The sequence below is a fragment of the Triturus cristatus genome, chromosome 3_1 (assembly GCF_964204655.1).
Source record: "Triturus cristatus chromosome 3_1, aTriCri1.1, whole genome shotgun sequence".
Classification (NCBI taxonomy): Eukaryota; Metazoa; Chordata; class Amphibia; order Caudata; family Salamandridae; genus Triturus; species Triturus cristatus.
This window is the reverse complement of record NC_140583.1, coordinates 818,134,143-818,161,113: the sequence shown is the minus strand read 5'-3', so window position 1 is coordinate 818,161,113 and position 26,971 is coordinate 818,134,143. Positions and strand designations below refer to the sequence as shown.

The window sequence follows — 26,971 nt, the reverse complement described above, 5'->3', positions numbered from 1 at the left end:
AGCAGTTGTTCTGCATGCCAGACTGTACGTGTGCCCACTCCAACAGTGCCTCGCCAGTCAATGATTGCAGGTGGAGGGTAAATGGGAAAACTAGTGTTGATAAAGGCCAACCCTCAACACACTCTGCAGTGGTGGAAAATCAACAAATTGTTTATAGGCAAACCTTTTGTAGACCTTCTTCCTCAGCTGACCATTACTACTGATGCACCACTCCAGTGACGGGGCACACATTTAAACAATATCACTGTTTAGGGTGCCCAGACTCCTCTTCCCCAGGAGCGGCACATCAATGGCCGGGAACTGATGGCCACCTTTCCGATCCTCAAGGCTTTCTACTCCATGATACGAAGCAAGGTAGTTCTTGTATGCAAGGCATGACAGCCATGTACTACATTCACAAGTAGAGGGGTACTTACTCCCCTCTCCTCTCAGCATTGACTCAACAGATTTGGCATTGTGGTATCCATCACCATGTACACCTTCTAGCAGAAGACCTCCCACAGCTGGACAACGATTTTGCGGACCGGCTAAGCAGGACGCATTAACAAGTCCACAAGTGGAAACTCAATCTGCACTATGCACCATGGATGAACTGATCAGGAATATTTGCCTGCGCTTTTCCATCTCTCCCACTCATTCCATATCTGGTCATGATAACGAGGAAATCCTCAATGACTCTCATCCTTGTGGTCTCAACTTAGGCTAGACAACCATGGTACTCAGTGCTGCTAGGAACATCCATCAGCCCACTCCCAATCAGGCCAGATTTTCTCACTCAGCAACTGGGTCTAATCAGGCACCCAGGCCCCAAACAGCTCAACTTTGTCATTTCGCACTTGAGATCTTTGGATTTGGGCACTTACACCTTCCAGGCTAATGTATGGCCATCTAGTGGGAGGCACGCCTTCTATGATGTACACTTTTTTTGCTCCAGGGTGCATATGTGCGCACGCACACTGCTTCCTCGAACCGTCCAGAGTCTTTGACATAGCGTGCAGGCCACTCCAGAAACAATTATTAGCACTTTGTAGTTACATGCATATCTTTTAAAAAGGGATGTGTGTCAAAAGTATTATATCTTTTGTAGGATGACAGGCCAAGGAAGTTAAAGTAATCCAGCTGAGGAGGGGTCAGACATGTCTTGCACTGTGACGGGAGCAAGTTCTGTGATTGGCTAGAGGTGAAGAACAAGCAGAGGTCGGGAGGGGGACTTCTGAGAGAAAGGGAAGGCAGCTCTCGCCAATAAATTAAGAAGTAGCGGTGAGACTAGTTAGTGGTCTCACCTGCTCTAAGAGCCTTATAATGGTAGATATAAATATAGATAATGCAAGTATTTCTTTAACATTTCACCATAGCATATCACATTACATCAAATGTCATAGGCGCTGGAAGTAGGCATCCAAGGGGTGCTATAGCACCCCCACCCAAAAAAAGAAAAAAACCATGCTGGGGTTTTGAAGGTGAATAAGCAATAAAGATGCCTGTACATTTTGTTTTTATCTTGTCACATTAGCTGTGTATCCAGAGACAGAGGGCAAATATCAGACTGTCTTCTGAAAAATTGCTAATTAATCTTTTAACATGAAGAGTGGTGTTTACATTTCTTTCTCTGACTGCAATTTTAGAGGATTTAGTAAAATGAACTATGTGGCAATTTTGCTGGTGTGACAGGAAAGTCTGTTGGGTGTCATTTTTTCTAACTCACAACAAAATGTAGGTACTTATAAATGAACTGCATAAATGTTTCAGAATATATCAACAAGTAGGAAAGCACAAAGCTTTTTTTATAATTCGGAAGTGAAATGGAAACAAAGATTTTAATGGGATCAAAACAAATCACGACACTTTACTTGGAGATATGCTAATGTTAAATATTCGCTGAAACACTTTTTCCACACAGTATCCTTTGTGCACTGTATAGCTGCTACATCACTAAAACTTCATGGCTTTGCAAATTTAGTAGCCATTTCAATGGAGATTGTACTCTCTATAAATGACAGTGAGCTACCACACTATGATTTAGTAATGTATTTGCTCCGACATGCAGTACTAGTTTAGAAGGTAATTGCATATTGGTAAGTATAGAACAGGACCACTGGAATTATGTGGCAGTGGAGCACCAAATTATGCAGCAGGGTTGAATAAATTATGCGTCAATAAAAGGCAAATTATGAGGCATAATGCAGTACTTTTTGATACTATTATTTAACTTTTTGTGGTTAGTACACATGGCGATACTGTCTGGGTAAAGATTTTGTCTGAAAACTACCAGTTTAACAACCAAATACAGAAATAGGCAACAGAAAGATGACCAATTAAAGTTTGTGAACTGCATGCAAAACATGTTGCAATGTTGTTAGTACTTTTTGATCCATTAGAGCTAGAAACCTATTTTTGGGCAAAATCTGCAGATTATGCAGCAGATGATGGATTATGTGGCAAATGCAGCAAATCCATAATTATGCAAAAAAAACACAGGCGCAAAATCGTATAATTCAAGTGGCCCAGCCTTAAAAGTGCTAGTCTTAACTCCAGATATGAATACCTTGGCACTTATCTCATGCCAGACTCACACAAGTTGAATGTGGGGTTAGCACTCTAGTCTATTGAAACAAACAAGGTAATCCCTTTTTTAAATACAAATTTTTTTGCACTCTACCACTTTAAAAAGACTTTCTAGACTATGGGACTCTATGGTCCAGTTGAAGGCATTCGCCGAAACGCGTCGACCGTCCCTGTTGTTTTGCACCTGGTGTTTGAAAGAAATGAAATAAACAATTGAACTACCTTGCCGTGCTGTGGATTTCCTCTGTGCCGTGGATAGGAGCAGAAAGCTGAGCTAAATAATTGGGTGACAGAACTTAAACGTGACTTGTGTAATCGATTTTACTTTCTCTCCTAAAATGCATGGTTATTCACACCCCTTTTCCCTTCAATACATGGAGTCATTCTCACTTAGGTGCACAACATCGTCAAAGTGCAGATGTCAAAAAACTAATTGGAATTCATGTTATGGTTATAAAAGAATGCTCTTTGCCACCCTCAGTTTCTGGTGTAGTATATTAAGTCGCTTGAAAGGCAGCTCTCAGTCTGCATTACTGTTGATGGTAGATAGATACCTGCTCATCTGCCACAGCGTCCAGCAGTTTACTAAATAAACTGAGAGACATGAATATTTCTTTAACATTGAATGACTACGAACTGCCACAGAAACAACACTTCGCGTGAAAGGAATAGTAAACGTAATCATTGTGTTTAATTAAAAGTTAAGGGGTGCTCACTTGTAAGAGTGTTTAAAATTACAATATTTTCTAGAACGCCTAGGTTGATAGTAAAATAATTGAAACAAATATGAGTTTATGTGTAGTACATAGGCTCCGACATGATGATTAACACATGTACATTTCATATTCCCTTTCTCACAGGGTGATCGTGGCAGACCGGGCTTCAGTTACCCTGGGTCCAGGGGACCACCGGTATGGTTCCACCTCTTTTTATGCTTAGTGTATGGACTGCCTTATGCAGTCACTGTATTTTGTTACTTCCCAGGCGCATTTGACCCGTGTGTATGCACTATCCTTGGCTTTCATCTACATTGCCCAAGATTCTTTTTTTATAGTGCATTAATAGAGGTTCACACCCATACCTGTCTGTGACACATGTTCATCTACATGCATTCCTTATTGTGTAGTTACGTTATAATCTGCATGTATGGACTCTTGTGCCTGCTTTAATGTCACTGTGTTTGGAGATGCCTGCGTCATTTTATTTCATGCTTTCTTTTTTTATAATTTACACAAAAGTTTACAAAGGCGAACATTCAGTGCGTTACTTATGCAATGCTAACAATTCAACTGAAGGAAGTATACATTGTTTTCAAGTAAAGACACTATCAAGATGGTACACTTTTTTCGAGCAGATTTTTAAAACAAAAAGTAGGGGTGGAGTGAACAGAGGAAAGGAAAGGAATAGCAAATTTGGAAGAATTTCCTGTAAATAGAAGAGTTTAAAAAGAATATAACTGAACCGCACAGAAGATAGAATAGCTTTGGGATGGTAACCTGGCCATAGAGGCCAACAAAGATCACTAATGACCAAGCAAGAAAGGAGTAAAGTGAGAACTAGTGTTTTGGCTGCTTGAAACCGTGGAGGTCGTGGGAGATCGCAAACAAATGGGGTGTCAAAGAAGGGGAGCGTTTCACAATAATACCATTGGTGTGTGCAGCTGCAAAAAAGAGAAGAAGTAAAAGAGGAAAGAGGATGTCATGCATGAGGCAAGAGAAATATCAATTTCAACAGGATTGAACTGAAGCGAGTGGCAGACCATCCATGGAAAGTCACGTGAAGATGGTGTTGTGGTGGATAGACTTGAAGAGAAGAGAATTTTAGTAAAAATGTAGGCATCATCATCTTAGAAATGAAAGAAAAGACCAACAATATTAAAAAGAGGAAGGATCAGATGCAGAAAAGAAGGGTAAGCAGCACTGAGGCTTGCAAGTCCATGTGGCTGGGAGGAAATGAGAGCAGAGGTTGAGCTGGAACACAAAGTAGGAATGCCTACACAATCATGTAGATGAAGAACCAGACGAGAACAAACACAAACGTGCTAAATGAGGAGACTGTTTTAAGAGGATGGGTTGGCCCACTGTATCAAAAGCAGCCAATATATCCATATGAATAAGGAGCAAAATAAATTAGACTTGTGGCCAGTGGATAATGTGGGGCAGTTTAAGTGAGTGGGAAGATCAGAATCCAGACTGCAGTTATGAGGGATGATATTGGGAGTAAGGAAAGACAGAAATTTGGGTAGAGAAGAAGAGAAATGAAGTGAAAGCAAGAATTAGAAAGTCGAGGAGGCACTTTGATGGGGCCACAATGACTACATGCTCAAAAGAACTGGGGAAAAGACAGACAGTAGGAAGCAATTGACTAGCAAAGTCAAATAGGCAATGAGAGCATAGTATATCCGGGGATCGGAGCAGCATGAAGGGAGCAGCAGGGCTTTAAGTGGAATGAAAAAACGGTGGGGTCTCTCAAAGGGGCGTGGTCAATGTAATTAAGGGCGTGGCTTAAAAACACGTAAGCTAAAAATCTGTGTTAAGCTCAGTGTGCCGCCCGACTTGTATTTTGCTGTTCCTGTTATTGAGTCCAGATATATGATACAACAAGTCACATCATACCTACAAGTCAGGACTATTGGCTTTGTCAATGGTTGCTAGTTGCATAATAAATAAGCAGCATCAATGGCTTGTATATAATATTGAAAAAACTTCCACTTAAAGCCCTGGTGACACCACGAAAATGTTTATTCTCCTGAGTTTCAAAAAGAGAAGGGAAATCCAGAGAGAAAATGACTCTCTTTAAAGGATTTCCCTTCCTCTAAAACGCTCATCACCCGCACATCGATGTGCCCGCTGTCACTGCAGTCCGGGGGGAAAAAACGGCCCGCCTGTGCCAGAGCACAAAACAGAGCCCGATAGAGATCCGTTTCGAGGCCCCCTTAAATAACTGCCGGTGCTCAGACCCGGTGAGACCCAGCCCACTTAAAGCCCTGGGGGGCAGAAAATTAACCTGTTGGACTGGCTGATCTCAGAAAGGATAGGGCAGAGTCAGAACTGAGGTCAAAGAAAATAAATGAGGGGGAAGATGGGAAAGACGAGTAAGCAAAAATGGAGAATCAGGTGAAAGTAAAACAAATAAGATACATTTTTGAGGCAAAGTAGTTACCAAGGTACAAGCAGCCAAGGAGGAGTTGGCAGTAACTCAACTAGTGTTAACCACAAATCAGATATTGGCAAACATCTAGAAAGTGACTAAAGTATTATATTTTTTATTCATGTTTGGATTATTTTTATATTATCCTTGTTTATATATGTTTATTCCTGTTGATTTTCTCCATTGTACTGCTCTGTAAAGTTTTTAGTTCCAAACACAAGTTTGAAAAAGAGCATGGCTGACTTCAGGAGTTAGTTGGTCATAAAGGCAAGTGGTCAAGACCACCCCAAGGACTTCAACATACAGTTCATGGTATCAACCAGTCACTGAAATCCTCCCGCCAACTGAGAGAATGGTGTAGTACATGTGTGAGCATCCTTTCGTGTTTTGAAAGAGTGTAGAAGTATTGTGAGTGCCTCAAAGTTGTGGGTCTGGGACTTACACGCCTTCCCTGTTCATCACTTGCCACTGTTGTAATTTAATATTAAATCTAATCTTGCAACTGTCTTTTACAGGGAGATAATGGCGAGAAAGGTACTCCAGGCCCACAGGTCAGTGACATAAGATGTGTCTATAAAATGTGAGCCATACAACCCAGAATAAGATTCAAATTATCAAAAATGCAGGCAATGCTGTATGCAAGTAGAGGGAGATGGGTTTGCTGTACAAGAAGAGGCTCTGCCATCTTCAACGTAATGTGTGGAACAGCTGGATCGGCCAAGAAGTCTCTTCGCTGACATGCACTGTATCAAGAAGGGCTTGCCATTTATGGGTTGAAGCAAGTGCTGTGCCTAGATGGGAACCTGCTATTTCTTGGACGATGTATTGGCTATGTATGGAGGTGTTCTGTCATCGCATCTGGGATGTTCACAGTTCCTATAAGGGCTTTACCGTCTCATGGTCGATATGTTCTCTTTGAAGGGGTTAAATTCTCCTGCATGATGTATGCGCTATCCTTCAAGGGAGATGTAGTTTCTCCGGTTATGGGTGCACCATCCATGGTGGGGTTTTATGTGTCGATATGTGAACCTATCACTGCAGATGCCATGTAATTTTGTAGGTACTGAAGTGATTTTCCCAATTAATTTTGTTATCACATCTGACGTGACACTATCTTTTCGACCATTGGTATTTCTTACCTTCCTGTTGATAGTGTTTACCCTGTCACTGTTGATGTATGTTCCATTAATGGGTGTGCCTGCGCCCTAGTTTGTTGTGTTACATATCCTGTAGGTGGGGTTTACTCTCAGATACGGACGTCTTTTCTCTTATTGTTGCTATTTCCCTCTCACTTTTGGTGATGACTCTCCCTTGGTGATGTCTGCTGTCTTGTTTGTGGTGCCCTCCTGCCAGTTGGTAGTCTCCTTCCTCTCTTTGTCAGTGTTGGCTCACCAGTTTGTGGTGGGTTGACTACAACTCATGTGTTATACAAGTAGAGTGGATGGTCCTTCACAGTTTAACCTAAGCTCTTCTTTCCTATCACAGGGTGGTAGAGGTGACTTTGGACCAAAGGGAGCTCCTGGCCCTAAGGGAGAAAAGGGATTGCCGGTAAGTATTTGACAGGGGGGAACAAGGGCACTTCCTCTATGCCCGTCAGGGGCCTTTCTGCTTTTTCATGCTCAGAACTGCTGTGTCTGGCATGGCACAACTGGATGATGGACTGTATCCTAAAGAGTAAGACAAAGAAGGTATACTATAACTTAAACAAGACTTTCCTTAATATAAGTATTACAGCAGCCCTGTGCTGCATTACTTTTAGCAACACCTTTTGAGTCAAAACTAGTGGAATCATGGACATCTCGGATTGCCAGATGGGAGCCTATTTTAATCCAGGTGACATATAGATCTCAGTTTCCTTTCAGGGAAGTTTTGAAGAAGATTATTGTGGGATCTTTTCAAGGCAGCGCTATAGTTCATAGTTGCTAAGAGAAACAGAAGAATATCAGATCAGGGATTGCAAAATGGAATTTAAGAGATGAATCCAGGGGCAATTATCCTGATGTTGGAAATATAAAGAAATGAGGCTAGGGTATCGAGGATCATTAGGATCCACCATCATGGTCGCATGAGTTACTGAAAATATTTACAATGATGGATTTCAAAGTTGTATTAGGTATTGAAGGATCCTAAAAACTGGGATTGTGAGGTTGTAAACGAGTCAGCGAGGTCAGTTAGTCAAGGATCATGAGGTGGTAATAGTAGTTGGGTTCAATCAGGATCCTGCGTAGCTAGAGCTTCTGGTGCCCGGGGCTATCCCTCAGATTACCGCCCATGGCCGGGGAAAAAGGATGGCGAGTAGAGGGGGGGGGGGACTGGCAGGGTTTAAGTTACAACGCCACTCTCTACTTCACTGTAGGTCTCCCCGCAGCCCATCTATTCTTGTGCCTCACACCCAGGGGTTTAATATCTTCGCTATGAAATATGTATTTTCTGCATCAAGAGAAAGCAGTGAGGAAACTGAAAGCCAGGTGCAGGGGAACATTTCACACACAAAGCACTGTTCCCATTCCTGGCTGAGGGTCACCAATAAGAAAACGATGGGGGGGGAGGAGGGGGTGATAACAGCCTCATCCATTACAGGTAATGTTAATGGCTGAAGCTCTCAGTTAAATCTGGGATGCAAGGGCGTCAATGTAATGCATTCCCTTATTTACAGTTGAAAAAATACAATATTCCTATCTACGTAAGGTCTTGGGTCTAGTTCGCGCTATATAAAACTCTAAAAAAACAAAGATCCAGCAGAGGGCTGTCACCTCAGGGTTAGATAGAGTTTAGTTGTAGGAGGGCCCAGTGCGGTTAGAGTGGTGGTGGGATAGAGAGAGAGTGCATGCTTCTGCATGCCAACACTGCAAAGAACAGTCAGCAGAACAAAAACATTTATGGCAGTGTTATTTTATTTTTGCCGGGCTAGAGTTTTTAAGTGAAAGCCAAATTTGTCTTTGCATTATACCCAATATCTGAAATGCAATCATTTTAGGAAGTTGCTTACATAAAACTGCTTCCAACATATTTTTCCAACAAATTATGAACTTTATATTGGTGTTCATACTGGTGTGTTTTATTTCATACTACAGATTTCATATTTATTCGGAATATTATCAATCATAATATTTTTTGAAAAGTAACAAGCAACTAATGATTTATTATTTTAGGAAGAAGGGTAAAGATGTGGACATGTATTATGAGAAATAAACCACCCTCCGCCATGAGAATGCTGCAGATCACATCAGAGTTCTATGACTTCATAGCGCAATTCAGCTCTCAACCTTCTCCTTTTATACGTACTTGGGAACTCCTTGGTGACTTGCAGACATATGTATGTCATCTTCAAACCACTTTTTAAAACTGAAAGAGACAACTGATAGGCCTCACCAACCTGCCATAGAGATTTGTCCGTAACCTGCAGGTTGCAGGACAGAATTCTAGGAAGAAGATGAAAACCCGAAAGTTCAGGGTTTGACTTTCAGTAAGACAATCGGAGGGTTAATGCACCTTCCGCAGAGATCTCTTTGTCACCTACAGGTTAGAAGTCTAGTAAGACAACTTCGTGAGTTAATGCACCTGCCGTAAAGGTCTGCATGTAACCCGCAAGTGACAGCATCCAATCCAAAAATACAAACATGAGTGCCATGCCTTTGGCCAAAGGGAGCACACATTGAGTGGCGAGAGATCATTTGCTTTGCGGCTTGCACAATTTCAGTGGCATCTCAGGCATGATCTGCGCCATAACGACATACTTCCCGCCGGAGCGTCACTTTTTTCCCATTTCAATCGTGCAGCTTCAGTACAAATTACCCATTGAGCCAGCATCCGCAATATCACCAGCTCGTTAGACGCAGCAGCACAAGATCTCTTGCGCTCAGCATTTAATATAACCAGGCTGCCCTCCTAATTTAATCCGTTTGCTTTCCATTTAGAACTCTCCTCAAAGTGCCGAGCATTCATTTTCACAGGAGACCAGCAACAGGAACAGAGATGTATAATGCTGGGCATCGAAACTGGTAGTAATATAGAACACCCGAGTTTGACAATTAAAGATCACTTCTTTAGAGTCGAGATGTACAAATTGTTTTTTCGCATGCTATCGCTGTGAGCAGATTATGCAGTGACGGACTGGCTGCTCAGAAACAGCCGCCGCACATGTGCCCACCGCCCCATAATAGTGCCGCCTGGGGCGGACCGCCCCCCTCTCCTCCCGCCCCCCTCTCCTCCCCCCCCCCCCGCCCCCCCCCAGCTACGCCAGTGTGAAGATGTATTAAAAGGGGAATTAAGTCAGGACATCAGGACCTCACATTTTGTTCAAAGTTATGTTATGTTATGTTAACCTCTTTTTATAACGCGCACAGATACTAGAAAGTGTCCCGGCGCGGGATGAGACTCGCGTTTCTCGGATCCTCAGATTATGTTAGAGATGGTGTGTTGCCAGGTTATCTCAGATCTTAATGTTGTGTGAGGAGTGTGAAGCCATAGCAACCAATGCATCAGGGATACAGAGGTTGTATTTGGAGGTCATGGAAGGCACGTTATCACCTCCTGGGATTGACCCATATTTTAATCTTATTAAAATAACATATGAATATTGCTGGTACCATCTACTCTCTTTCTTTTCAGGGCGATCCAGGACCTGGAGGAGAGCCGGGCCTCAGAGGTGGACAGGGAGATCCTGGACCCGAGGTGTGTCTATGCTAAGTACACTTTTTTTTAATGCCCTTTACCCTGCTGTATGTAAAGCTCCCAGATCGTTCTCATTTGCCTGTCGTTTCTTCACTTTCCCACTTACATCTGTTATGTATTATCATATTGGGCTGTGGGATGTCATGCTAGCTAATGTTATGCTATTTTAATTATATTGATTAGTTCTGTAGTGCTAAGATCACCTCAAGTTGTCTGTTTTGGGGAATAGGAGAGTTTTTAAAAAAGGACCATGAGATAGGGAAGTAGGTACAAGATAGGAGGAATGGAGATGGAGTGAGTGTACCAGATACTGGGATGTTTGTTATGGTTTTGTTGATGGGCCCATCTGCAGTCTATAAGCCTAATTGAGAGTTCTCCACTGTCTTGGTGGAACATCTTCCAGAAAGTGCTCCAATGGGCACGATGGGAATACTTCTCATGCAAAACCGCTGCTGAGGAGTCCTCCATGTTATGTCAGCCCGCTCAGCAATGTTTTTGTTTCTCAAAGGCAACTCTCATGGGATTTTGTTTCTGAGAAACAAAAAAGAACAACCCTCAGTCATTGGAAGATTTTTAACACTGTGAGCCGATGTACAGTGGGTGTTCTCCATGCCCGTCAGGTGTATTTCTGCTTTTTCATATTCAGAACTGCTGTGTCTGTAATGGCTGCACCAGAAAGGAAAAATTAATGTTGGAAGTCATTGTCCATTAGAGAATGCTTCACAGTATTATTAGCTAGTGCAAACCAGGCACTTCACCCATTTCTAAATCATATTTTAAGATTCTCCCACTGTTCCAGTCCATTTGGCCCCCATAGCCTGTTGTGGATCTTTGGCCATAGGCATCTGGTTGGTGGGCAGGAAGGAAGAAGCACAATAGGTAAGACATGGGAACAGGAAGAGGAAGAAAGTAGAAGCAGGTGCCACTGTAGCTGGAGCCAATTTCTGCTCTCTGGTACCTCTGTCCTACTCCTCCGTAACTCCATCTTCTCTACTTTCACTCTCAATCATTTCTTTCTACTCTCCCCATCTTCCCACATTTTCGTCTTTACCCTCCCATCATGCTATCTTCAAGCCCACACGTCCTACACCCTATGCAATCTCTCAGTGTTTACCATCTAACATCATCTTTCCTTTTCCTTTCTGCTCTGCCAATACTGTTGCTGAGTCATAACAGTTTGGTCTTTCATCTAAATGTGGACTGCTTTTACTGATGGCCCTTGCTTGCTGGCCACTACCGGCTATTGCAGCTAGGACTACCAGTAGGAGATTCATAACTGCATGATGCAAGCTATGGGTAATGGTAGTTATCAAATAAATTGTAGTGAAGTAGGGATTGATGAGAGGATTCCTGGCAGTAAGCACGGCTCATCCACGGACACGGACAATGATTGCAGAGGGCAATGTTTAGAACATTCCTCACACTGCCTTGCTTCTCTATCTCCAAGGATAATGGTTGCCTGCCTCTTTCTGTTGGCTGAAGATGTTGAAGACACATACAAGATGCCTTGAAAGACAGGCAGCTGAGCAGGGTGAAACCCGCATGGCGTTTCATACCCCGTTCCTCATTTACCACCCCATGCAGCTTATGATCAGATTGTAAGGCGATCTTCCAGCTCTACTGCTACAGTGTGTAATTTGTTGTTTATTTGCAGGGAAATCCAGGACCTTCAGGTGACCCAGGGCTAACGGTAAGAATTTGTCATCATTACTTCCATGCTGTTAAGGTCTGTTGTCTTCACAGTAAATGTTCACACTGAGTCAATCATTCTATGAGTGCGGCTAGATCTGTAGCCCTCCTGGCTTATAGTGGGCTAAGGTGTGCTCAGCCTTCCAATGTGATTAACTTAAGTACCACTAAATGGGAAATGGCTAAACCGGTTATTTACAGCAATTAGAAATTACAAACTTGCTACGTAAAAAGAAGCTAATCTTATTGCATACTTGCAAGCTCAAATCCAGCCTGCTTCTTTTCCACTACAATTCCAACAGATTGACTCTCTCATACTTCACATTCTGAATGTGAAACCTTCTCATTATGGCTTAGGTGCTGTATATTTGTCCACTGTTGAGAAGAGTCACAAGGACATTGCTTACCTTGCCTCACCTTTGAGAAGAGGCACACTCGCCCCCACAGTGTGTGTGACCACCATTTACCGTGAGGTTTGTGCGGGACTCACCTTTGATTCAATTTTTCCAACAGGACTGTGACGTGATGACATATGTGAGAGAAACCTGTGGCTGCTGCGGTGAGTGCCGAGTCTTTTCATCTGCACTGCGTCAGGTTCACACAACAGACACAGACAGTCCCACGCGGAGCTTTTAGGATTGATGGGGTGAATGCTTTAAATGTAATTCACGTGTCAATGGTTTAAGGTAGGGAACGATCTTGTGGTCTGTGTTTTAGGATTTGCTCTGTAGTGGGCTTCTTCGTTGAAAGCTGATTTGGCAAGCCTTCAGACCTTCACAGTTTAAGCAGCGTTTGGCACAAGGACTTTCTAGTTTTACAGAGTGCTATATATGGAGTGAGCCTATTTGATCCTTGTGGGTTTAGACATTTCTGGTTTGTGGTTATACATTTTGAGGTGGGGAGACAGCGGTATTGGCCAGAGGCTTGTTGGCTCGATGAATGCTCATTTTATATGCGGGTTGAGGTTTTTTAAAATGGATTATATTTCAGGTTTGGCAAATCATTGTTTTTTAATTTGCCTGGGGAATTGCTAGCATGAGCGCTACTGGTTCAGGTATTTTTTTTATTAAAATGCTTAATATGTTTTGCTGGTTAAGTGGTTTCCGTGTTATTGGTTGGTGGTTTTTGCAACTGTATTTAGTTAAATTCTTTTTGCATTTCCACCACATATGATATACATACATTACTTGAAGATGTGCATGAGAAACGACCACATTTGGTACAGAAATCAGTATTTGGAAAAACTGATGGAGAGAGAGACAGTACATGGTAACAATGCCAGGTGGCAACACACTGCGCATTTGTAGAGATAGGACAGTGTCGTGAGGGAATCTGTCTGGCAAATAGACGTTTGCACTCTTTAGTGCATGTGTGAGGTATTTGGAAGCGAGAAGATCAGAGGGGTTGAATTTGCAGATGCAAGATTCGGACACCAGGGAGGGAGGAGTGACAGAGTCAAGGAGACAGAGATTGACTTTAGAATCAGTGAATGAAAGGCAAGTAAATAACCTCGTACACACAAAAGGGAAGGGGAGGGTCCGAGGAGAAAATCTTGAGACATGCGAGGGTTAGCTCCCCAATCTTTCCCAGCAGTTCCTCGTGCCTGGAGTACCAACTGTGAGAGCGGTGCCCCCTTCCTGAGCTGTATGCCAGGTTAAGGCGCGGCTATTCCCCACAATATGCGGGTACCACTAGTGAATCCCCACAGAAGAAAAAGATCACTGGTTTTGTATTCTGAATTTTCTTTTCCATATAATGTTTGCACCTTGTCATATGTTTTTTTCACGATTCATATAATTGTGAACGAAACTAATATAGCAAGCAGCAGCACACTCTGGTCCTGACGAACGCTGCGACACCACTACAGAGTGTCAATAGGCTGAAACATATAGACCTTTCTTGCTCTCGTCTCCAACTCACAGGTATATGTTACCCCTGCTAGTGCTCTTGTTTCAATCCTGGCCCCAGGACGAGCTAATAAAGGTATATTATGTACCTGGTAGCCAGTTTTATCCCGCTTTCTCACTAGCTTTATATTTTTTTTGCACTGCGTATCTTACCGAACCTAGTTTGGTACTCCTCATTGTCGGATTTATTACATCCAAAACTAGGAACAAAACATCCCTGAGCTCCTCCCTCTCAGAGAAGGGGTTGTAGCCCGTGGCGGGACTAGGCTTTTCCGACACGAGGAGAATCCCAATGGTGAAGCATGACACCTAAGGTGGGTGAGGGATTTCGTCCTAAGTAATGGATACCCCTAGGGACACCGAAGGCTCATCTTGGATGCTTTCTCTCTTCTCTTTGTTTTCATTCCAGACCGAGGGTTCTATGTGGTGTTATAAGTAAATAACCTCACCTTTGGTTGACTGAAAGCATTGGATGGCCAGTATTCAATGACATTGAGGTAGTCTGTTACGCCGCCTTGGGTCGGAGGTAGACAATTTGGTGTAGTCAAACAAGAGTTGGTCAGAGCAGCCAAACTAGGACATAATATCACCAGAATAAGTGCTGTTAAGGGCAGAGAGGAAGGGACTGAGGCTGAAGCCTCAGCCACTAATAATCAGTGGCACCGATCTAGCAGATAACTAAGGCAGAACCATTATCAAGGTACAGGTAGGGTCAAGAAAGTGCATTCCAATATACAAGTGTCTCATGTTTCTGGGAACATCTTACTGTCAACAGTATCAAAGGCAGAAGAGTTGCCCAGATGCAGAAGTTTGGAGATATTATGGGTGTGGTGAATGGATCTGGTGACACCAGCTGTGCATTCCCACAGGAAGCTGGAGATCTGAGAAAGGATTCCTGAGGGAATCCATTTTGTAGAACCAGATTGGATAAGATTGCAAAGGCTTTGATGTATTGTCTATGTTAAATACAAGACTATGAAGGGATTTCAAGCAGAAAAGAAGGGAACGGATGTGAAGGGGGCGGTACTTGGTGGGTGTAGAAGATTCAATTAAATACTTCTTGAGTATAGGGACTATAAAAGTGATTTTGAAGTGATGTGGAAGAAGTGTGAGTTAAGAGATAAAGTGGTAATCACCTGCGGGAATTGTCTTGCATTGAGTGGCTTTGGGATTTTTATTTAGGGATTTGCTTATATGTTACAGCTCACTGCTATATCAGAATGCTGGTTTGGGTAGGGATTAGGAGCTGAGGTTACTCATTAAAGATCACTTGAGTTTATTTTAGTTTGAAGATTTTAGCGTTAGATCTTTGTCTGGTTCTGGTAATTTGATCACTTGGATTTGAGGGTTTAGCTTGGTTTACTGAAATATGCCACCCATTCTGCCTGCTGTCATCACATTTCCTACTGTTCTTAGTTGTAACTTGCTTTCATAATTTTTTTTTCCTCAGACTGCGAGAAGAGGTGTGGAGCTCTGGACATTGTTTTCATCATTGACAGCTCAGAAAGTATTGGTTACACAAACTTCTCCCTAGAAAAGAACTTTGTCATCAACGTAGTCAGCAGACTCGGATCCATCGCCAAAGACCCCAAGTCTGATACAGGTGAAGTTCTTGGCGAGGCCTAAATAATAACCTACAGGATGGAGTAGCCATTAGTGTGGTCAAGTAGCAGAACATGGACCTGATAACTGAAAGACAGATCCCGGGGCCATGCATGTCACCATATTTTGAGCTTTTCTTTAATTTTGTTTTGGAGGTGTGAAATGTGTGTCAGCGTTATGGCACTCTTGGGGAGCTGCACGTACTTGAGGGTAGCTACTAGTCCATTTCAGTTATGTTTAGATTTGGAAAGGAGAAGAAGCATGGGACTTAGACAATATAAAAGCTGCGAGTGCATTACTGCAATGTTTACTCTAGAGTATATAAACAATGAATTTAGGGAGGCGAAAGACAGAAGAGAGGCTAATCACTAAACTGAACAAGCCTGGAATCTGAAGAGAGCTGGGGCAGAGTAACAAGCAGGGTGATTCAGAAGAAACCTACACGGAATGCAAAGTGCTTACTAAACACAATTAACAATATAGCAGAATTCAAGCACCGAGTAAAAGTCTGGCAGGAGACACAGGAATATTCTAGTAACAAATCCAAAGCAACCAACAGGAGTTGTGTTGACACCAACAAGTGCAGTGTATGAAAAAGGAAAACAAGTCTCTGGTTACTGCAGTGATTGTCAGTAATTTCTGAGAGTACTTTTTGATAAAGAAAATGCAGTAATAATAATGAGCCTTCCCAACTCTCTTGAAAGGGGAAGCCAGAGCCGGGAAAGGCTGCAGAAATGATCTTAGTCACTTACAGTTTTACCAAATGCCAGAACAAAGCCCTATCAGTCCTATAATTCCTTTAGACATGACATGGGTGCATGGCTATGTTCCCTGTAGTCTCTGTTGCTGGTATGTTTATGAATGAGTTTCCCTCACATTTGTCCTAATGTTTTTCTTCCTTATGAATGCCTCTTTAGTTGTCCTTTTTTTTTTTACTCCAACCTGACCCAATATTGTATTTTTTTCTGTAAGTGACTGCCTTGGGTGGTTGGGATTGGGTTACTCTTCTTTATGTTTCTCCATATTGGCTTAGTTACCTTGATGTTCCAATGCTGGCATGGTTATCTGATTTCCTTCTTTTATATTTTGAGTCTGTTTTTGTCATTTATACCATAGGTGCCTGGGATATCATGGGTATTACTGAGTTTTCTTCTAATATGTCTCTGCTTTTATCTTGACCTTATTCAGTGTTAAATTTTGTGTAGGTTCAAATATAATCATGTTTCCTGGTGGGGCAATACTGGAATGGTTATTATTCAGAATACATGTCATTTATATTTTTCCTGATTGTTTGTTCGGGTTAGGTTCATTTGATAATTTAGATGGGATTACATTTCCTGATGTTGTTTTTCTCACCTTTATTCTATTTTATTCCTTGTAGGTGCCCGTGTAGGAGTGGTGCAGTACAGTCATGAAGGTACCTTTGAGGCAATTCAACTCAACGATGACCGTATTGATTCACTCTCCAGCTTCAAGGAAGCAGTAAAACGTCTTGAGTGGATTGCTGGTGGCACCTGGACACCCTCTGCACTGCAGTTTGCCTACAACACTCTCATCAAGGAAACCAAGCGAGACAAAGCCAAGGTGTTCGCTGTGGTCCTCACAGATGGTCGTCATGACCCTCGTGACCCTGACGCTGGATTGAATGCCCTCTGCCAGGGTGACGTAATTGTTAATGCCATCGGCATTGGGGACATGTTCAACAAACAGCAAGATGATGAAACTCTGAACTCCATCTCCTGCAACGACCCCACACGAGTCCGAAAGATGAAGCTCTTTTCCGAGCTTGTAGCAGATGAGTTCATTGACAACATGGAGGAGCTGCTCTGTCCAGGTCTCATATGGTTCTATTTTGACTACTTTGTTAAGGTGGTGTATAGGGTCTAGGTTACAGAGGAAGGTGGATGAGAGAAGGAAGTGCATAGACTTGTTTAATTTGAAATGAATATTGTATGATGCAATAGGAAGAGGAATACATAAAAGAAACTATGGTTCGCTATGGACTTATTTAGCATACTTTTTCAAAGTACCTGTAAGTAATTCAATTGTTAAACACAATAATTATAACTCATAAGAAAGGAGACTCGCTTAAAAACAGAAAATATTTTCATAGGTTTCAGAAAATATTTTAAAAGACTTCAGAAAATATTTTAACAGATTTCAAAAGCGACAAAGGAAAAAAAGCAATTCAAATACTCCTTGACCCAGTGGTTGCAGAGTGAGAAATAGCAATGACGTTTATTACAAGTGGGTATATAAAAAGGAGACTACTTGGGTCAGGATAGCACAGCTGTGTGTTCAATTGTGAATTGCATGGTTCTGTCTTTCATTAAATGAAAGGGCACCTGGTTTCCTTGAACCGATGTGGTTGATGGTTCTACCTTATAGTTTACATCCAAAGTTATCATCATTAGCAAAGAACAGTGAGTGGAAACTGACTGCTGTCAAATCATAGCACATATAATAGAGGCATCCATATTCAGTTATTCTAAGGTGATTCCAAATGTTAGCTAAAAAAATCAAACTTGGACTTAAGGTGCTGACTTAAGAGTCAATCAATGAGAAGCAGCAGAAAAGCAATTAATATGTGCAGTGAACAACCTCAATGGTAGAAATGGACAAAGAGAGGATATACTCTCAAGCTTTGGATGTGGAATCAGAACGCAGAGTACTGCATCATAAAAATTATATTAGGGAATGAGGCCCAAATTATAATACAAGCACTAAGTGCGAGTCAGTGATGGAAAAACATACTCACATAGTACTGTCATTAAACTTGTAAGAACTGCTGAATCAAAACAAAATCGATAGTGAAAAGCCAGTAAAAAAATGAAAAGTCCATTATCCAGAATACAAAGTTTTGAAACGTTATCAGGGGTTGTCTCTTGCCCAATCATAAAAGAAAAGTGTACACGAAGTCACCCATGTGGGTGCCAGCAGTTCCAGGGAACAGTCATTGTCTTGGGAAAAAGAAACTTTTTACATGCATGGCTTTCAGAGGCGATATTAAAGATGGCAGCCGCCAGAGCACTGGAACGGCAATCATGTAACAAGGGGAACAAACTTGACTTCAGGGAAAGTTCAAGGAAAAAAAGGACAAAAGTAGTACATAAGTAGATGTCAGTGCAGTACATAAGGAACAATGATTAGAGATCTGAATCTCTAAATTGGTGGTGACTAGAATCTCTTTGCAATAACATGGGAGACAAAGAACAATAAGTTAGAACTAACATTAAATTTTGCACGAAAGGAAGAACAGAAACCATAGGATGGTGGAAATTGTTGGGCTCAAGGAACGAGATATGATCAAAGACAGAGAGATGAGTTAAGTAGAGGAGAAGTATAGTGGGGATGAGAAAGTAAAAGAGAACAGTGAAAAATAATTATATGTCATGATAGAGTTTGAATAGGCAAATTAAATTCAAGACATCAGAGGTCTTCAGGTAGTGAGTTCCAGAAAAAAGGCGCTGAGCCAGCGAAGGACTGAGTGGCAACTGAGTGGGATTTGAACTTCTTGGTTTCAAGTCTGAAGATATCTTTGCTTGTGAGGCTTTTAGACCTTCCTGAGATTTTAAGGCAGCAGGCAAGTAGGCTGATTGTTGCATATGACTGGATTTGCATGTGATACAGACAAAACTGAATCAGGCGTTGCTTAAAAGTTGGCTGGTATAGGGTGAGGAATTACATGCATTTCCTCATTAGATTTAGCATGCATCAGAATTTACAGCATGATTTCTCCTAATACATTCTGACCTGCTGAAATTCATCAGAACAAACATGCTGGGGTGAGATCTTTATCAGTGATTTGCGCAGGGATTGGAATTTACCAATCCATTTGAAATCAGGGCCTTAGAGAGATGATCCATTTCTATGATTATGTTCTACATTACAGAGTTCACTCTCAATATCACTGTCTTATTTATTGTTTTGTGCTCTTACGTATTACATTGTTTTGCTCACCCTTTGTGACCATTTTTATCTTTCCACTCCAGATCCTCAGATTGTCTGCCCGGATCTCCCATGCCAAACAGGTAAAGAAACATCATTTCATGTGTATTGCTGTCACTCTCCTCTTGTGTTTTGCAGTCTGTGTCTGCTTGTCATGCATTCAGTATCTCCCTTTGATCTGGATTCATCAAGTGTTGTGTCTTGTGTGGATGATTACATGAATCTCTTTGTGTAGTATTGTGTAGTGGGTGTGACTGTGTCATGTATGAACTAAATCAGGGAGGAAAGATGAACCAAAGGATCTTGAATTTAGACCTAAGATGAAAAACTAAACTGCATCCGTGCTTTTTTAAAGCAAACTAGCAGTAGATCAGGGTCAAAAAGCCACATGGAAAATATTGCTAAAACTAGAAGTTGAAAAAAATACGTAAATCCTTCCCTGAGTAAAAGACACATTCCAAGGCGACCCAAATTAACCCGCAACAGAACAGATTCTTCTAGTGGTGGGGCCCGTACACAGCTCTGGCAATACACCCCAATCCTGACCTTAAACACCGTTATCCATTTCAACACTGAGCAGAGGCGTAGGTACACTGATGCAATATGATCATGACCTGCAGCCACTACAGTGGTTCCTTTATTGAAACCGCATGACAGCAGACTACCTTCTGCAGGCTTGCAGCTCCTGAGCAGGCAAATGTCTTTTTGATTGAAATATAACGAGATCCTCAGTTTATCATGTTAAGTGTCAACCTTCTATGGATTCTGCCAAAACTTCTTAGGTAAACCCATGGAGAATTGCAAAAATTGGTCTTTCGACACGTGTACGAACAACTTGCAGTCATATGGAGACTTGAGGTAATATTATGTCTACTGTAGGCCCAGTTAAAATAATTATCATGGTAGTTTTGCGTAGTTTTATTTTCTATTACTTACGCTTCACAAAATTCGTTACTGACGGAGGACTGGTTCAACCCAAAAATGTGCCATGTTTCAAAAGTTGAACATGTTCTATTTTCCCTATTTACCCTAAATAGGTGCTGCTACATAGCAAGGCAATACCATTGCCTGGCAACTCTATTGTTGCCTTTAAACCAGAGTCAGAACCAAGGCATGTTGCAAAATGATTAAGTTGTTATAAAAGTAGATCATAATTTATTCACCACAAATCCCAACAGGTTTAATAAAAAAAAAAGTAGGTAGAATAAGTAAGAAAGCAAGAATGTATCCGCCTGTTACTGAATTCTGGCTTTGAGGCTAATACAACTCAATAGCCAGATCTTCCTTTGCAGGAAGAAAAGAGGATTTAAATAGCGGTTTCCTAGGGAGAATCTCACCCAGCCTGGGATCTGAATCAAACATGTATATTCCTGGTACGTTAAGCACCGCTCTAAGGAGAAGGGTCCTGTTGGTATTGTTTCACCATCACGGACTGTGAAGGAAAGCTATCAATCCCTTTCAAGAAGATGTGAAGACAAAGCGCATTCTGCCTCATTTAGACCAAAGACTAAAGCTAAAGACCCTAAGAAGCCAGTCCCTTCTAAAGCGGTAATGTCTAAGATCCATATTCACACTAACCTTAGAAAAATGTTAAACAGCTTCCAAAGGTTTCCCAAAGACGGGTTGAGGTTACATTACGCAAATTCTAGCTCCCAGCCGTTGTCCTTTATACATTTTTTCACTATATGTTATTTGTTTAATAAAATGCCACACTGGTTTTAAATTTGCAAACATCGGAAATGCTCTTCCTGGCAGATGATGCTACCATTTGGAACTCAATGCCTTCAATCCATTCTGCATTTTGCAGTGAGACAGTGATAAGCATAGTCAGGTAGACAGATGCGGGCAAACAAATGGATTTCTCTGTCAAAGACAATTTACATATCTTAGCCCACGTTCCGATTGGTAGCAGTGACAACTTACATTGTACTTCAAATAGATGATCGTATCGTCCAATATGTAGGTTTCTGACTGGACAAGCTCATCCAGAGATGTTCAAAACCCCTTTTTTGAATGTACAATCAAAAAATCTTATTTTTTATGCCTTGAGTAGTTAAGAAATAGCTTGGCATTCAAAGGCTTGCTAGAAGAAACTTGTTCACAGTGAAATGAAGACAGATAGGGCTTTGGTGTTACACACTTCAACCGTTTCCATATTGAAAGAGTCTACAGTGCTTAATTTGTAAAAGGATGAGTTCTGGCGGTTCTATTAAAAAACAGCACATTGAATACCAAGATTGAATTTACCTCAGGACATCTTTCATCCACTACCAGACACTGGCGCCCCTTTATCCCAGCTAGCTCCCTTTGTGCTCGTTTTCCATCCTTCTGTCCCTCGTGCTTTTCCGTTTGTGTTTTTTTCTCTCTCTTAATCGTCGTTAATATCGGAAAAATAAGTGCTGGTCCAAAAAATTGATGGCTGGTGGGCCCCACTGGCAACTGCCAGCTCAAATTAAGCCCTAGAAAGAGATCAGAACATAAGAATTTGGAGCGATAACTGAGTACCACTTGTAAAAAATCTAAATATGAGTTATTGACAGACTTAAATTTAAAGAAGGTGCAAAGGACAAAAAATATAAAAGAACAATAAAATCTATGTCTCCAAATTCAAACTCCAACAGAAAGACAATTGGGAGGTACGTCAGTTGTACTTTGGGTTTATGTGTGAGAAGATAGCAGCTGGAAGAAACTCTGAGGAATCCATCTTACGAACTATTAAAAAACACGCATGCATCTCTTTTGCCAGATCTTGCCAGAAAGTGCTTGTGCCCAATTCCACAAATGAGCTTCATGTGATTCTCTGGTCTTCTAAGCACTTAGGACAAAGTCTCCAGTTGCAGAGGGACTGAAAGAATATTTTAGAACCCAGAAAAGAAATGTGATATGGATGCTCTCAGCAAGGAGAATCCTTGTGTGACTACACCACTCATTCAGTAGACCATCAACACTGAGATGCTGATGGCCTGGCCTTAAGCCATACCTCAGCCATAACTATTTCTAAACTCAAATATTTGGATGAAGCTGTCCAATGGTCTCAGAAGGGAAGCACTATGACCATCCATGGACAAAATGGATACTCAGTATGTTCATACGGCGCACCCTGGTCATATTCTTGCTTGATGACAGCATAACTGTGCTCTAGAGGCTGAACTGTGCAGGTGCGGTAGAGGCAACACTGATACAACAAAGCCACATATCACCTATCAAAGGTATCAATCTGGATAATGTAAAGTAGGCCTGGACCTCTTAAACTGTCTATGTGAATACATTTTTTGTAACATCTGAGTGTCTCGAGGGATGAGTATAGGTAGTGCGAAGTCGTAAAACTCTTCACATAGTTTGTGATTTGTGTTTTGTCGTATGCTTTGTAGTGCTACAAAACGTACTACAAAGTGCAGTTTGAGATTCAGCACACTGTGTATATAAGCAGAATGCTCTCCATTCCTAGAGAGTTTGATTGCTTGGAAGTAAAGTAGGCTTTCTTGTGCAATCAGAGTGGACTGTACTCACCACTGAAGACACAGCCATGTCCTCCTCTGGTTTGTCTTTCAGGTATTCGGATGATGGACAGAACTGTTATTCCCTAAAAAATTCATCCAAATGTTCTTCGTTCAAAAATGTTAGGTTGAAGAAGAGAAGAGCAATTTCTGGATGATCTAAATTACCTTTCTTCAGATCACATAAAAATCTATCACATGGGGGTTTGACAGCAGGCAGATTAACGTGGAGTGGAGGAACTTTGAGCTTCTGTGTCTCAGGCATCAAGTGATGTAGAGTGATGATTGTTTGCAGCCATCTACTGGGAGACAGGCCAGCCTGAATTCTGTTGTCACTTGCCCATACCACAGTGCCACTCAAAGATCATTGTTTCTCATGAAATATTTTAATTGGAGGGTCTGAAACACAGCAATTAATTTGGGAATGCTCCCCACCGCCTTGCCTTCCCAAAGCTGGGTAATCTCTGCCTAAAGATCCCCCCAACCATGGAGAATTTGTCTACATAAACTGATTAATAAAACCCGAAGGCTCAAATAGCACTCCCACACAAGCATCTTACTCAGTCCACAGCGTATCTTCCCCTGTGTGCTAAAGGGCAGACATTCTCGGACAGTGAGCTCCCGCTATGGATAATTGAAACATGTTCATGGTAAACAGGCATAGTTCACCCAACATCAGCTGAACATGCTAAAATTGTTAATGGCAAAGGGTTCAGCACATACCACTGCTGTGCCACAGTCTCTTCTTGTTGGTTCTTTTTGGTAATAGGATGTGAGATCCTGCTGTCCTTGGTGTGTAGAGATCTCTAAGATATAAAAAATAATCCAGCTAGAAATGTTCTTCTATCAGCAGGATTTTGTCTTTCACTATCTCTGCTTTGCTTTTGAGCTTTCCTCAAGAGGTCCTTAGATCTCTAGGGCGATTTTACCCCTGGTCTGAGTCATGTCCTTATAATAACCTTCACTGCACTACTTGATCCTGAGGGTGCTAATATGCAAAAAAATAAGTTTTGGAGTATGTTTTGCTCAACCGTTGTTCACTGATTGCTTTGCCAGGGGCTAAGGAAGATGTTCCTTAACTATGTCCTCATGATTTCTTGCACCAATCCTTCCATTCTTGCTGGACATGCGTTTTTCCACAGCGTCTCACAATCCTTGGATCTCTTCACTGTTAGATGGTGCCACATCACATTTGGGGACTGTCATTACTGATGGTGATACCCTTTGCACTGTCTCCATTTTCAAGTAGAACACAACACACATTTGGACTAGAATACTCCTGCAGCAGGCATTCTGTCTGGCCTGGTGGTAATCTGTTAATTGGTATGCATAGCTTTTGATAGAAACCATATTGTCTACCTACTTTGGTGGTTTGGTTTTTGAGCTTCTTTCTAAAGACTTCCCACTTTCTCAGAGTCTTTGCCCAGTTTGCCCAGTTTCTCCAACAGTTAAACTGTTTCTGAAGTACCTCAACTTTATTCTTTCCCACTGTCACAATCATGCTACAGTGGGCAAACTCTGTGCTCTGTTCCAAATTTTAAAAAATCAGTTTTTTTCTGGGTTTCTCAGAAAACCCTGAGCTATCCTTCTTATCTCAAGATTTCCCACCTAACTGAAACTCATCTTATTTAGAGTTTTCTGCAGTAGCAGAAGTCCAGTTAAAGAGACTGAGAAAATCTGTATTTCTGTATTTCTTTTGATAAATACATTGTATATTGCAATTGCACTGCCTTGCAGAAACTGAAACAATATAATTGCTACAAAATGCAGTATGCTTTTAACCATGAAGGAATACATGAATTTACAGTTTCAGTAAGTTTGGCTTTTAAGGGACTTTTATTAACTTAAGCTGGTGAAAGAGATTTGCTTATAAAGGGATAGGATACAGAGCTAATACTTTCTACTCAAACTGTCTGTTTATCAGAAACTTCAATTCCATGTGCAGATGCACCATACTGTGCTCTGTCGAGCTTCATATCCGATTCCAGGGACTTGCCTATATGTGCTACACTTCATGCAAAGCAACCTGAGCAATGATTGGTCTGCCGGGATTGAAGGTTCACTTCACTCTGAAATTCCTCTGTCCATGTCCATTAGGCCTTCAAATCTCATTGCATACATGAGGCCCCATGAGCCTGATGCCCTTCCAGATTACATTATGATCGAACCCAGTTGGAGTGGCGGGATTAGAAAACCAGCCACTGCCTGGTTATGTACTCACCAAGCCCATAATATGTGATCTAACCTCGGAAAATTAGAAAACATAATCTGCCAATGAGAGCCCTATCTCTAGGCAGCTATAGAGTCTGATGTTAAGTTTGGCCACAGAGCCATTGTTGTGCGAGTGGAACTGCCTCCACCCTATCAGCAGGGGTATGGCCTTTGAAATTACAGCTGCCTGCCATTGCAGTAGACCCTTTTGCACCAAAACCTCTAGCGAATGCATGGCGGAAACTGCTTGAGGGTGACAAAATCATGCCAAAAGGTTCAATGGTAGACCTCTCATCATGCCAGTGAGTACTAGAGAGGAACCCCTCGAAGATGTGGATCCATCTAACATAGCAAATTTACCAAATACACTTGAGGGTTTTCTGCCAGCACATGGGAGACATTTAAAAATATGTTCTACCTCTGATTGTTATGGTTTTAATTATGGCTGTGGACTGATGGAAATGACAGAAATGACATCAGACTCATAATGCTTAATTGGGTGGCCCCATTCAATGCCAAATCTGCTGTTGTCAGGCACACTGAAAGGTGTTGCTAATGGCCAAGCCAGCAATTGCTATGCCATTCAGAATTAAGTACCCAAAGTGCCACCCTCTAAATCCTGCGGTGGTGTAGGAGGGCAGACAGGATTACTGCCTATTTTTTCACAAGGTTGGGTCTAACCCACCTTAAAAGGAAGCTCGCAATCAGACTTCAGTCCCAAACTCATTCATATGTCACCAATATGTATGAATAACGTCCTCTCTTACCCCAGCTACTACTTGTCACCGCAGAGCTGGGTAGCATGCACATAAACATTCATTAAATGTTCATCGAAGAGAAGTGCGAACTCGCCTTCAGGAAGGAATCTATGTAGCGTTCAGAATCCCCCTTACATGTAGATACTTCCAAATTCCCTGCTCACCCTCTGAGCTAAGTTTACATATCACTAACCCTGGGCAGAGCTCGCAGAGTTTCACTCCCCGGAATTCTCTGGAGTTAAAGAAAAACTCCGCTAAATTCCGTGGAGTTCCAAGAGCGGGTAGAGTAGGCAACCACACTACTAACTATCCCTGCGTTGTGTTGAATAAACATGACCGGTCCTGCCTTACTGTACTGCTGTGGTCATTATTCTTTTAAATCATGTACTTTGACCGCAAAAGCATGATGGATGCATTTGCTTGGACTTTTGCAGGTTAATTTAGTTAACTTTGGCTCCATTTTACAGCCGCTTTGCCTATAATGAATCATGCTGCCAATAATGAATCATGCTGCCTAGATTGCATCTGAGTGACCATTCCCAGCTAGGAAGATCGGTCGCCACCCACTGCTGGCATGGCACAGTAAAGCTGGTACACGACTGGCAGACTGCGATGCACTGTGCCACCCCCCATGATCCCTGACGTGGAAACGTTTCAAGTTTCACTTTCAGAGCGAGCTAACAGCAAAGTTGAGATTGTGGGGAAAGGAAGCTGGAACGAAGCTATGTGCACACAGTAGCCCAAGCAATGTCTGCCAGACTCTGCAATAAGGTATACGTTTCAGTGGCTGCTACAATTACCGTCATGTCCGGTGCTCCCGCCAGGCCTCTTATTTCATGGCAATATGAAATACTTAACTAACACTACATAATGGAGTCCACTCCACACCCGAGCCACTTCACGCCACAATCATTTAATGCAGCATATAAATAGAATAATTTAAATTTCAACAAAAACTGAATTCTCAGGT

The 26,971-nt window shown here is 41.9% G+C and overlaps 1 protein-coding gene across 2 annotated transcripts in view; it reads left to right on the top strand.

Moving 5' to 3' along the window:
• The window catches only part of COL6A2 (collagen type VI alpha 2 chain), an 87,214-nt gene that overhangs the window by 53,747 nt on the left and 6,496 nt on the right, over nucleotides 1–26,971 (top strand). For both annotated transcript variants that reach the window (XM_085645168.1, XM_085645169.1), the window contains exons 19-27: nucleotides 3,426–3,476; nucleotides 6,231–6,266; nucleotides 7,201–7,263; nucleotides 10,327–10,389; nucleotides 12,044–12,079; nucleotides 12,592–12,637; nucleotides 15,436–15,588; nucleotides 16,969–17,421; nucleotides 19,580–19,618. In XM_085645168.1, coding sequence (XP_085501294.1) covers nucleotides 3,426–3,476; nucleotides 6,231–6,266; nucleotides 7,201–7,263; nucleotides 10,327–10,389; nucleotides 12,044–12,079; nucleotides 12,592–12,637; nucleotides 15,436–15,588; nucleotides 16,969–17,421; nucleotides 19,580–19,618 — 940 coding nt within the window. The remainder of the gene's footprint in view (nucleotides 1–3,425; nucleotides 3,477–6,230; nucleotides 6,267–7,200; nucleotides 7,264–10,326; nucleotides 10,390–12,043; nucleotides 12,080–12,591; nucleotides 12,638–15,435; nucleotides 15,589–16,968; nucleotides 17,422–19,579; nucleotides 19,619–26,971) is intronic.